Genomic DNA, 13,615 nt, shown 5'->3' on the forward strand with positions numbered 1-13,615 from the left:
GGTGAAGAGCCATCTGGGCAGTGAGCCAAAATCCTGACATTTGGAGTTGTTCTTCTACGACTTCATAATATATTCACCAAGATTGGTCTCATTTTAACAAAAGTAGATTATTATTCCCAATTCCTCAGCCTAAAAAACAAATTAACTAAAGATGAAAGACCAGAGCTGAGGATATAGCTCATTTAGTAGAGTGCTTAACTCACATTTAAGGCCCTGGGTTCAATCCCCAGCACCATCAAAAATAAATAAATAAATAAAAGATTAAAGACCCATGATTTGAAGGAAGAGAGAAACTTCATTCTACACATGTGTAGGATAATTATACAATGTATAGTTTAATTTACAATAAATTACTTCATGATTTAGATTTTGTAGACTGTTGCACATTTTTAAATAATTTTGGCTTTTACATCATTTTCCCATTGATATATAACTAATTTATTTCTTGGTCATAAAAATTTTCTTTTAGTTCGTTAGACATGTGGTAGGTTATAAAGATTAACAATTCTTTAGAGAAACACTTTTTGACCTATACATTATTCTGTACTTGGATTTTGACACTTTGGTTTTCTTAGGAGATTTAACATCTTTGTTGGCTCTATATTTATAATTGTGAGGTTCTCAGAAAGTTCTAAACGTCATTACCCATCCCAATGAAAACAGAGCACTTAGACCAAAATAAGGTGTCTTCATATTTCACAGAAACTATATTTTATAAAAACAAGATATTTTAGTTGGAGGGCTTTGAGAGCTCAGATACAAATACAAATTATATTTGCTGCTTGTTGAAAGTGACTAAGAATACATTTCAGCTTTGGATATTAATTAGAGATTTCTTTTTTTTTTAATTTTCTGCTCTAGAGATGCTATTGCTGAGATTAGAGCTATTTGTATTGAAGAGATTGGAGTATGGATGAAAATGTATAGTGATGCCTTTCTAAATGACAGTTACCTGAAATATGTTGGCTGGACTCTTCATGACAGGGTAAGTAATATCTTCAAAGCTTTAGAATAGATGCTCGTATCAGTACTAGCATGCTAAGAATCAAAATTGCAGTAGTTGATTTTTTAAAAGTTGTAGTAATGGGGCTGGGGTTGTGGCTTAGCGGTAGAGCTGTTGCCTAGCACGGGTGAGGCCCTGGGTTCGATCCTCAACACCACATAAAAATAAATAAATAAAATAAAGGTATTGTGTTCAACTACAATTAAAAAATAAAAAAATATTTTTTAAAAAATAGTTGTAGTAATATTAAATTTAAAATGATTCAACATTTATTTGAAGACCGTGATTTAACTTTGAGTCATTGGCCCTCATATAAAAGAGTTTGTCTTATTTAGATGCAATGCTATCTTAAATCAAAATGACCTGTTATATCTGAATTTACAAGAGAATTCATATCATATCCCAAGAAGATAATTAGCTCTTTTTCTTACTGGAATAAAAAAATTTCTTGTCTCTCTTAATATGTAAAAACTAAATACCTTTATTATTTTTTTCCTTGTACCAGGAATGGAACCCAGGGCGCTTAACCTCTGAGCCACATCTCTATTCCCTTTTTTAATTTTTTTTATTTTGCGACAGGGTATCACTAAGTTGCAGGCTTGATTTAAATTTGCGGTCCTCTGGGGCTTGGGTTATGGCTCAGCGGTAGACTGCTTGCCTAGCACAGGCGAGGCACTGGGTTCGATCCTCAGCACCACATAAAAATAAATAAATAAGGGCTGGTGGCATAGCTCAGTTGATAGAGTGCTTGTCTAGCATGCATAAGGCCCTGGGTTCAATCCCCAGCACCACACCAAAAATAAATGAATGAAGGAAGGAATTTTTTTTTTAAAAATTGTGATCCTCCTGCCTCAGCCTCACAGGTTGCTGGGAATAAAAGTGTGCATCACTGCCCCTGGCTAAAAACTAAGTAACATTCATGTTTTGAATTCTCCAGGGTTTTATCACATTAGAGTGCTTTAAAAGAGTTAAATAGATTTGTTGAAATCTAGAATACTTGGTCTAAAAATGTATTTCTACTTCTAATCTCTTAGAAAGGGTCTGACTTTGACATGAATCCCATATCAAGTCCTGAATAAGTAATCCTCAAAATAACCAAGGGTAAGAAGAAAAAACTATGGAAATTTTTATTAAAAAAGTAAACAACAACAACAACAACAAAAAACCCTGACATTCTATAGCTCAAACTGCCAGGTATTCATAAACATGAAGATCCACCCCTATCCCTCCACCCCACCCCCCAATACTGCATATTGTTTACCTAGGGCAATACCCATGGTAGGCAGTTGCTCTACTACTAACTTATCCTTTTTTTTTTTTTTTTTTTTTACTTTGGGATAGGCTCTCTTTAAGACATCCAGTCTGACCTTGAACTTGAGATCCTCCTGCCTTAGCCTCTCAAGTAGCTGGGATTGTGAGCATGTACCACTGTGCCAAGCAGCAGCATAGAAATTTTATAACAATTTAAATCATTGTGTTAGCATAATAGCTATCAGAAGCCTTTTTTATATATACCTTTATTTATTTTTATGTGGTGCTGAGGATCAAACCCATTACCTCACACATGCTAGGCAAGTGCTCTACCAATGAGCTACAACCCCAGCCCAGAAGCCATTTTATTTTTTAAAATGCAATTATAAGGGGCTGGGGATGTGGCTCAAGCGGTAGCACACTCGCCTGGCGTGCGTGCAGCCCCGGTTCGATCCTCAGCACCACATACAAAGATGTTGTGTCCACCGAAAACTAAAAAAATAAATATTGAAATTCTCTCTCTCTCTCTCCCTCTCTATTTAAAAAAAAAAAAAAAATGCAATTATAAGGACTGGGGTTGTTGCTCAGTGGTAAAAAACTCATCTAGCACATGCGGGGCCCTGGGTTTCATCCTCAGCACCACATAAAAATAAACGAGTGGAATAAAGGTATTGTATTTACAACTAAAAAAATAAATATTTAAAATAAAATTCAATTATATTCTTAAAATATTTATTTATTTATTTATACTGGGATTGAGCCTAGGGGCACTTCACCATTAAACTATATCCCCAGCCCTTTCTAATTATTTATTTATTTGTTTTAATTATATATATATATACATACACACACACACACACACACACATATTAGTTGTAGATGGGCACATTACCTTTATTTTATATGTTTATTTTTATGTGGTGTTAGGGAACGAACCCAGTGCTTTATGCATGCTAGGCAAGCTGTCTACCACTGAGCCACAACCCTGGTCCCATCTAATTTTTTATCTTGAAACAATATCTCATAAGTTGCCTAAGCTGTCCTGGAACTAATGATCCTCATGCTTTAGCCTCCTCAGTAGCTGGGATTACAATCATGCACCTCCCATGCCTATCTTTTTTTAATTGATGATAAAAAGAGATTCTTACCTCTCCCTGTCCCCAGCTCATCATTTGAAGGAAAATCTAATTAATATGTAGTTTTTTCCCCCGAATATATATCTTCTGTAACTATTTTAACATCCTTTTCTTTGCAGTAATAAATCCCAAGCTAGATTCTGTTTGTTTTGTTTTGTGTTTACTCCCTATGTGGAATTGGAACCTTTGCATCTAAGTCCACCTCAAGTTAATCCAACTAGATTTTACTTCACTACGAGAATGTAGAATTATACGGTGCACACTCATCATACATACACACACTCCTATATTCAACAAGACAGTCTTTTTTGTAGGATTGGATTAAAGTTTTGCACTTTTATTCCCCACCACTACCATCCCAGTTCTTTCCCCTTTTCCCACAGTAGAGTATTCTTCTGAATTTATGTGACGGTTATCAGTTTTAAAAGAACTTAATGTATGACCACAAAGTCTTGGGAAACCAAATTTTTGGTGTTTTTTACCATCAGTTTTTTTTGTTGTTGTTTTTGTTTTTGTATCAGGAAGTGAACTCAGGGTCACTCAGCCACTGAGCCACATCCTCAGCCTTTTTTTGTATTTAGAGACAAAATACAATAGCAGTAGTGAGTTTCACCTCACTGTTGCTGAGGCTGGTTTTGAACTCACAATCCTGCTGCATCAGCCTCCCTAGCTGCAGGGATTACAGGTGTGCACCGTCGCACCTGGCCTCTTACCATCAGTTAAAAAATTATTAAACTGCTTTTATAGAAATCTATTGTCTAGGTGAAGGAGGGGAGGTTGATTTCCCTTGTACATTGTTGATAAAAACATGAATATTCAGTGAAATGATTTCTTAAATCTCTATCAGCCTCAATTATTTTATTTTTTAGAGATTGCAAGTATTAAATAATCTCCTCTACATTTTTCTTTTATCATTCCCACTCTAATCTCTTTGCGTCTTTTTTTCTGAGAATGACAGTCATTGTCTTCCTGTTTCGTTCATCTAATTGAAACTGCACCCTCTTTAACCTGTAGCCTCTGTCTTCAGATTCATCTTATGCCTCTTCTAAATGAGCTGATGAAACCTTTTTCTTGATTTTAGAACTTTGGAGGTTATAACCTCATCTGTTCTCCTGAATAAAACAAACTTTTTAAAATTGTAAGTTTTATGCTGTAAGTTGGTCAATAGAAAGAAAATCTCTAACAACTAAAGTAGTTGTTTCTGTAGGTTCTCTACCTAGCCATTTTATTTCTGCCCTTCATGGTGACGCAGAATGTGCCTAATTTGCCTAATTTTGAAATTGCATTAATAATTTATGTATTTTAGACTAAATATCTTAAAATCTTTGAGGATTTATGCTCATGATTCTAATTGCCTTGCTCTTATAGTTTATCTGTATTGTTCTGTACTACTTTTGCTTTTACCATGCCTGTTACTCCATTTTCGGTTACTACATATGAGTCAGGATAATTTTAAAAAGAAAGGGGTATTTTGACTCACAGTTTAAGAAGCCTAAGAGCATGACCTTGGCATCTGCATGGCTTCTGGTAAGGGCTTCACAGCAGTTGGTTTGTAAAGAAGAGGAAAAGCAAGTAGAATTCCCACAATAGCTAACCCATTTCTGCCAGAGAAACATTCATCCACTTATAAAGGCAGACCTTCTCACCACCTTTCAAACTCTCACATTAGAGACCAAGCTTCCGCCTGAGTTTTCAGCAGGAAAAAACTATGCCCAAACCATAGCACCTGTGTGTACATTTATTTTTATACCTCTTAGTATATGCTAATCCCCATATCAGAATCTTTGTAGTGTTTAACAATCTATATTTCTTTAACCCACCTCATTTCTTCTCTTTCTTTTGACTCATCCTGAATCCTGTTTCTCATAAAATTGCCAAAACTGTCCCTCTCAAGGGAATCTTCTCTCTACCCCTATATTCCTGCCACATACTAACACATACCTTTTTGGACAGTCCACTTGAATTTAGTTCTTCTTAACTCTTTCACAGTATTTCCATTTAAATATTCTCCTGGGAGCATAAATTATTGTCCCTTAATGATATAACTCATTACGAACCCACGTTTACCGTTATTTATGCAATATTGTTATACCACTTGATGTTTTTTACAGAAGTATTTTGCACAAATGTTAAAAAAGAATCTCTTTGAATAAAGAATCTCTGTTAATACCCAATTCTCTCCTCTAACAAATCATTTTATCCTTGATGCTTTTATTTTCTTATTTATGTAGTTATTAAAAAATATTTATTGAGCAGTTAATATGCATTAGATGCTGTGTTAAACAGCATTTATATTTGAATAAAATTTTCTTGTAATGGGAAAACAATAAAGCATTAAGTGTACTATAATAGAAATAACTGCAGAGCATAGTAGAGCACTTTGCAAAAAAGCAATTGAGAATTTTCATTCCAGCAACAGGTTGTTTTCCAGTTTTCTGAAGTGCTTTCATGAATACCACCTTACCTTATTTAATTTTTAAGGTCCTGTGGTATAGGCAGGACACATTATAGGTGAAGAAACGAGACTTGGGAGGAGAGATGGTTGCTTGGGAATTTTGCTGGACAGGTGAAAATGAAACTCAATTCATGTCCTTACTATATCTATATCCATAGGTAATGGTATCAAAAGAATTGTTGAGCAGCTAATATGCACTGGGTGCTGTGTTAAACAGCATTCATATTTCAAGATTTTATTTTATTTTTTAATCTGTGGGGTTTTTGGAGAGGATATTGGAGAATGAACACAGGAGTGCTTTATCACTGAACTATAATCCCTTACCCTTTTTATTTTTGGAGACAAGGTCTCGTTAAGTTTTTTAGGGCCTTGCTAAATTGCTGAGGCTGACCTTGAACCTGTGGTCCTCCTGCCTCAGCCTCCCAGGTCACTGGGATTACTGACATGCACCACATGCCCAGCTTATAATTTTTACTGTGTGAACTTGGATGTATTAATTTCATTTTTCTTGGCATTGATGTCAAGTCTATGGTTAGGGAAAAGTCAGTCATGCTATCTTACATCTGAGGTTGTGACTGTACATTGAGACAACTATCTTTAGCCTTTTACTCATCCATTGTTGATCTTTTTTCATTATATATGTTATATAATACTTTCATCATTGACTTTTCATTTATCTTCCCTCCCGGAAGACCATATCCTTTGAGCCAGTTCTGCAAATCCCCAATTGTTACGCTTGAACCTTGCTACTCTTTACAATACTGTGCTCTGTCCCAGTTCATTTTTTGTTGCTATAACCATACTCGATTCTGGGTAGTTTATTTTTAAAAGTGGGTTTATTTAGCACATATATGGGGGGCTCAAAGTCCAAGATCAAGCAGCACCATCTAGTCAGCCCCTGGTGAGGACCTTCTTGTTACAACATGGCAAATGATCGCATAGTAGAAGTGGGTGTGAGAGAGTTTGCAAGGTAAAAGGAAAAGGAGGACAGGGAGGAGCCAGGCTCTCTATTACAACCCAGCCTCTTAGGAACTAATCCACTCCTACCAGACCAGCATTAGTGCCTTTACAAGGATGGACCCTATTCACTTAACCTCCCACTAGTCTCCACTTCTTACCTGTTTTACCACCTTTTAATACCATTACTTGGGGAACTGGGGACCAAACTCCTAGCAAATGAAGTTTTGGGAAAGAAACTATATCCAAACCATAGTATGTTCCTCTTGCATTGAATGATTAGGTGATACTGCCTTATCTACTATTTTGTGATCTTATCTATGAAGAGATTTAACCTTAACCTAAGTGGAAATTTTTGTAGATCATGATGAGGGCTCCTAGCATTGTCCTTAAGATACTTGCCAAAATTTAAACTTCCACAGTTTTTCAATAAAGGGATGCATAGGGAGGAGTCATGCCTCCTCTACCAAGGGGTATGAGTCATTTTTAGGCTCACAAATTCAGAAGAAACTAGGAATTAAAGGTCCTCACCTACATCCACCCAGATATTTTTTAGACCCCACTTCTTTCCTATCGTAGTTCTGATTTTGTCATAGGAAAATTGATTAAATTTGCAAAAAAAAAAAAAAAAAAAAAAAGCACTAGCCTTGAACTGGCAATTTAATGGCCTGATCTTATTATTTTTTTCTCTTTAGGATCATAGTACAATATAGCAGCAAATACTTAGTTCCACAGTCCTTATAGTTAACTATTATTCACCCTGCTTCCTCAAATGTCAGAATGGTGTACAAGTTAATAGTGCACATTCTTTTTCACCCACAGGTAAAAACCCTAGCAAAATACAATACTGTTTTGTGTCAGGAATTGTCAGTACTTATCACCATTGGATTCTTCCTCATAACAATCCAGTCTTCAAGTAATCCAACCTCAGAATCTCATCAAAAAAGTTAGGTCACATTCCCTAGAAGCCAGACCTGAGGAATTATTGTGCTAACAGTATAGTTGTGTGTCTTAACAGTGGGGATATGTTCTGAAAGATGTGTCACCTGGCCATTTTTTCAGTGAATAAACACAATAACTGCATGTGACTAATCACAAGATTTTGTAAAGCTGCTGTGAGCTAAACATAGTATATTATTTTATAATAAACTTTTTGCCTATAAGCAGATATGTATACTAAAATAATGATAAAACATATAGCAGATGTATAAGCTAGTAAGTCATTTACTATTATTGTCAAATATTATATACTGTACATAATTGTATATGCACAGTAGGTTTGTTTACACCAGCATCAACACAAACACATGAGTAATAAGTTGTGCCATGATGTTATGATGACTACAGTGTCCCTAGATACTAGGAATTTTTCAATTCCATTGTATCTTCTGGGATCACCTTTGTATATGTAGTCCCTGATTGAGCAAAACATTGTTTTGTAGCACATGATTAGGTTTTACTCCAATAGGAGTATCCTATTGGAAAATATGATAAAGCAGGAAACAGCCTCAGGTGGTTTCAGAGTAAGTCTAGACTCTGCACAATCTCACAACGAACTCTAGAGAATAAATTACATCTCAAAGTTTGTCCTGCCAGAGTTAAGACAGTTAAGCTGTTTTACCATTATGTCTTTCTACTCTGGTTATGGGCATTAGTCTGGGAAAGGTGAGAGTGGAGTGGAGTGAATAGGAGAGGAAAGGTGAAACATAACCTCTTAGGAATTTCTGTGCCAGGTGGGTCTTTTCAACCATGGTGGTTTCTTCAGAGAAAGGTGTGTATAGGAACCATTAGCAGCTGACATAGGCCGAAGAATTAACAAGTAAAGGGAGTTTGGGTGGAGTGTTAATTGCACATGGTATAAACACTTCAAATTTCTCCTACATGCTATAACTAACCTTAACAGATAATATCACTTCATTCACTGCTGTGCTATAAGTAGTTGAATTAGCTTGCAAGAGGGTGATTATACACACTTCTCCATGAATGAGTTCAATGATAGTTCATTGGTAGTTCAGTATCATCTATGGAAGGTGTATTTATGTTATGGATCTTTGCATGTGTAACAAAGTGGGCCCTGTTCCCCAGAATGAGTTACTAAATCTTTTACCAGCATACCCCTGTACTTAGACGTGTGTGTGCGCGCGCTCGTGCGTGTGCTTTTGGGATTTTGTTTTGTTTTGTTTTTGGAGGGGCAACTGGCATTGAACTGAGAAACACTCAACCACTGAGCCACTTCCCCAGCCCTAATTTGTATTTTATTTAGCAACAAGCTCTCATTGAGTTGCTTATTGCCTTGCTTTTGTATATGTAGTCCCTGATTGAGAGATGTGGGATGTGGCTCAGTGGTTGAGCGTTCAATCCCCCATACCAAAAAAAAAATAATAATAATAATCTCTTGAATCCTTTGAGAGTGTTGACTAAATTTCTAGATGATGCCATACACATTCTGTTTACACTGTGATTGCCAACAACCTTACTCTTAATTAATGACTTTATATTAAAGATATTCTTCTAGTAACTCGCACCCCCAGGACTCTACACTGTGTCATTTTCCCAGTGTTTTAAACATTCTGCTGTTTATCTGTTTCCTTACTACTCTCCTTGGAATGTAAAATGCATCCAGTAAATACTTGTTGCATGAATAAATGATAATTTTAATATGAAATTAAGTTTTGCCACAGGATTATTCTATAATTACATATAGAACAAATGAGCATTCCCTTCTCTAATTATGATCATAAGTTAAAAATTCTAAGTATCACTGAATAATATGAGAGATACTCATTATATGGTCAGAGTTGATAAATGTTTGACACAGTTATATTCACAAGAAACTAAGGGATTTTCAATGTATTTTTAAATGATTAAACTGAAATTATTTTATTCTTCATAAAGACTTCAGTATTTTTATTATAATCTTTGTGGCATGGAATTAACTACTTCTTTTGTGTTTTTATTTGTATCTCTGAAGCAAGGGGAAGTCAGACTGAAGTGTTTGAAAGCTCTACAGAGTCTATATACCAATAGAGAATTATTTCCCAAACTGGAGCTATTCACTAACCGATTCAAGGTAAGCATTAAGAACAGTGAGCTTATTATTTTCATAGTATCTACATTATTTCTCATTATAACCTTGTACTTGTAGCTAGTTTATCAAATGACATTACTGTAATAAGTGTTTAATTCCTGTTCTTTACTACATATTCTTTAAATAAACCCGCCTGAAATAAATGAGTGAGTATCTACTTTACCACAAATACACACAAGAGTTCTTGTTTCCTTAAAAATGTCTTTCTTGTTTAAAATTATTTCTTTATATATCTTCTTTAATGAATGTATTAATTTTGTAACTAAAGGTTTCCCTGTCACAGTGTTCTGGGAATGCCAGTTGATGAGAAAGATTTTAAATTACAAACATTCTAGCATCTCCTTTGTGAGAGTAGAACTATGAGAATATGATTTCAAGAATAAAGTTTTGCATTTAACCTATCATTAGTGTGGCACATATGCCTCAGAATACATAATCTTAAGTCTTTCTCAGCTTTTTTATATTTATGGTTTTTTTTAATAACTATTTTTTTAGGATCGCATTGTATCAATGACACTTGACAAAGAATATGATGTTGCTGTGGAAGCTATTCGATTGGTTACTCTAATACTTCAGTGAGTTTATTTTTTAATATTTTGATATTTTAATGCCCTTTTCTCTGCATTATTGATATCCTTTTGTATATAAAGCCCTTAAATTTATTTATCACTTCAGGTTCTACTTTTAATACCTTAAGGTTTTGTTCAAAACAAAGTATTCTTTTGTGTGTGTGTGTGAATTTGTTTTGTTTTTGTTTTTCATTTTGACTATTGTCTCTTCCCTCCATATTAAAGTTTTTGCATACAATCTAGAGAAAATACCAATGAAATATCTTCCTCTTTAAACAAAAACAGAGAAAGAAGTCTTCAAAAGGAAGGTCTCTCAAAAGGGATAGGTTTTTCAAATAGGCTTTTTGGAATGTATATAAAACCAAAAGATAGGAAATATTGCAGGTAATTGTTTTATTTACAAAATGATCAAAAATAGATTTTAAAATAGCAATTTTAAGAAAGCTATTTAAGAAAAATAGCTTTTTCGTTACAAGTTTGACTATAAAAGTAGAATCTGTAAGAGAATGTGATTTCTAGCAAAATTGTTACACATTCTTCTCTACATATTTTATAATGACACACCTATCATGAACTAAATAGCTATACAGGGGTCTACTGATGCTTGAGGTCTTTATACCTTTTTGCCTTTATACCATGCTGTTTATTATTTTGGCTTTATAATATATTTTAAATCCAGCCTCTTCTCTTATTGGTAGATTCTCTGGTCTATTTAAAATCCTTTTTTCTATAAGAATTTTTTAAATATACTTCTCAGTTGCTTTAAAATTTTGGTTAGTATTTTAATATTAGAACTTCATGGAATTTAGGAGAAAATGGAAGTTTTTATTATATCATTTATTCATGAAAAGATGCATTTCTTTGTTGAGATATCATTAGGTCTTATACATAGAGTTCAATTTTCCATGGTGATCTTCTGTGTTATTTAGTATATGTTAATTCTTAAAAACTTTGTAGTTTCATTGCTATATAATTAGTATTTAGTATTTTCTACTTCTTCTTTTGGGGGGTTTCTTATGTTTTGAGACAGGGTCTCACTAAGTTGCTTAGGGCCTCACTAATTGGTTGAGTCTGGCCTCAAACTTGCTATCCTCCTACCTCTGCCTCCTGAGTTGCTTGGATTATAGGCCACCATGCCTAGCTTCTACTTGGTTGTTACTGAGATATAGAAACCTTCAATTTTTATGTTAGTTTTATAGGTATACTGGATTAGAACTCTCATTTCTTCTGATGTTTTGTTCATTCTGTTTACTTGTACTATGTAAGTTACATTGTTTGCAAACAATTTCAGTTCCTAACCTTACAAGTTTTCATCTCTTGTCAAATTGCATAGCCAGTTCCTTTATTACTATTAACAGTGTCACTGATAGAAGACAGTTTTGTTCTTGTTCTGGGGAGGCAATTAAAGTTTTTAGTTTCTGTGATTTCTGTGGTATCTTTTGGTTCATGATAAAATTTTCCCTTTGTATATGAGTTTCCTGAGATTTTCCTTTTATCCACTAATGAACCTGAATTAAATTAACAAATTTGTCTAGTGGTAAGCACCCCCTTGCATTTCTAGAATAAATTCTATTTGAACATGATACAGTTCTGTTTTGTTTAAATACAGTATTATATACACATCTGTTATCATTAATAAATTTGACATTTTAGAATTAAATTTATTTTTAAGCACATACATAAAAACAAAAATTGTATGGGGCTAAAGATATGACTCAATTATAAATCAATTATCTATTCAATGGTAGAATGTTTGCCTAACATGTGAAAGGCCTTGGGTTTGATCCCCATCACCACAAAAAAGAGTACAAATAAATGTAAATAAAATTGTACATAGTAATGGAGTAGCATGATATTTTGGTACATGTGTAATGTTGAAATTAGGTTAAATATGTGGATCTCCTCAAACATTTATCATTTCTTTACTTTGAAAATCCTTTACTCTTTTTGAAGTAAATATATACATTATCATTATCTATAGTCATCCTGCTGCCCCATATTAAATTTGAACATCTGTGTAACTAACTCAGTAGCCATTTATTGGGGTCTCTTCACCCTTCCCTTTCTCTTAATCTCCCCAGCCTCTCCTAAATACCATTCTGCCCTCAACTTCTACATCAGGTTTTTTTGTTTGGTTGTTTTTTTTTTACATTCCACATATGTGCCTGGCTTATTTCACCTAACTCTAGTTCTATCATCCTTTTTCGTGGCTGAATTGTTTCCTTTTTGTATATATATATCACCTTTTCTTTCTCCATTTATTAGTTGATAGACACTTTGATTGCTTCCATTTCTTGGCTATTGTGAGTAGTGCTGCAGTGAACCTGAGTATAGACGTCCTCTTCCATGTAGGGATTTTATTTCCTTAGAATATATACTCAGTAGGGGGTAGATATATTATCTATATTTGTAGATCATATGGTAGTTCTGTTTTTAATTTTTTTTAAGTTGTACTGGACCAAATATCTATATTTTTTTATTTATTTATTTATTTGTTTGTTTGTTTATTTATTTATTTATTTATTTTTACGTGGTGCTGAGGATTGAACCTAGTGCCCTACCAGTGCCAAGCAAGCTCTCTACCACTGAGCTACAACCCCAGCTCTGTTTTTAATTTTTTGAAGGAATATACATACTGTTTTCTACAAGGACTGAACTAATTTACATTCCCACTAACAGTATGAGTTTCCTTAACTCTTACCAACACTTGATATCTTTAGTCTTTTTGATAGTAGCCATCTTACTAGGATGAGTTGACAACCTTTTGTTGTTGTGGTGGTGGTGGTGGTGGTGGTGGTGGTGTTGTTGTTGTTGTTGTTGTTTTGCACTACTGGTGATTGAACCCAGGGATGTTTTACCGCTGAGCCACATCCCTGGGTTTTTTTTTATTATTATTTTTCATTTTGAGACAGGGTCTTTCTAAATTGCTGAGACTGGCCTCAAGCTTCTGATCTTACTGTCAAACCCTCCCAAGTTTATAGGATTATAGCCCAATTTTATCAGACTGGATTTTTACTGTTAGAGTTTTTGAAGTTCATTGTAAGTTCTGGATAGTAACCTCTTGTCAGGTATATAGTTTGGAAATACTTCCTCCCCTTCTATATGTTGTACATCTCTTTACTGTACCTTTGCTGTACAAACATTTAGTAGTTTAAT

The 13,615-nt window shown here is 34.3% G+C and overlaps 1 protein-coding gene across 2 annotated transcripts in view; it reads left to right on the top strand.

The window, feature by feature from the left end:
- The window catches only part of Stag1 (STAG1 cohesin complex component), a 362,710-nt gene that overhangs the window by 255,451 nt on the left and 93,644 nt on the right, over window positions 1-13,615 (top strand). For both annotated transcript variants that reach the window (XM_076867213.2, XM_076867214.2), the window contains 3 exons: window positions 862-985; window positions 9,774-9,872; window positions 10,386-10,465. In XM_076867213.2, coding sequence (XP_076723328.1) covers window positions 862-985; window positions 9,774-9,872; window positions 10,386-10,465 — 303 coding nt within the window. The remainder of the gene's footprint in view (window positions 1-861; window positions 986-9,773; window positions 9,873-10,385; window positions 10,466-13,615) is intronic.

Source organism: Callospermophilus lateralis, chromosome 10, assembly GCF_048772815.1.
Source record: "Callospermophilus lateralis isolate mCalLat2 chromosome 10, mCalLat2.hap1, whole genome shotgun sequence".
In the NCBI taxonomy this organism is placed as follows: Eukaryota; Metazoa; Chordata; class Mammalia; order Rodentia; family Sciuridae; genus Callospermophilus; species Callospermophilus lateralis.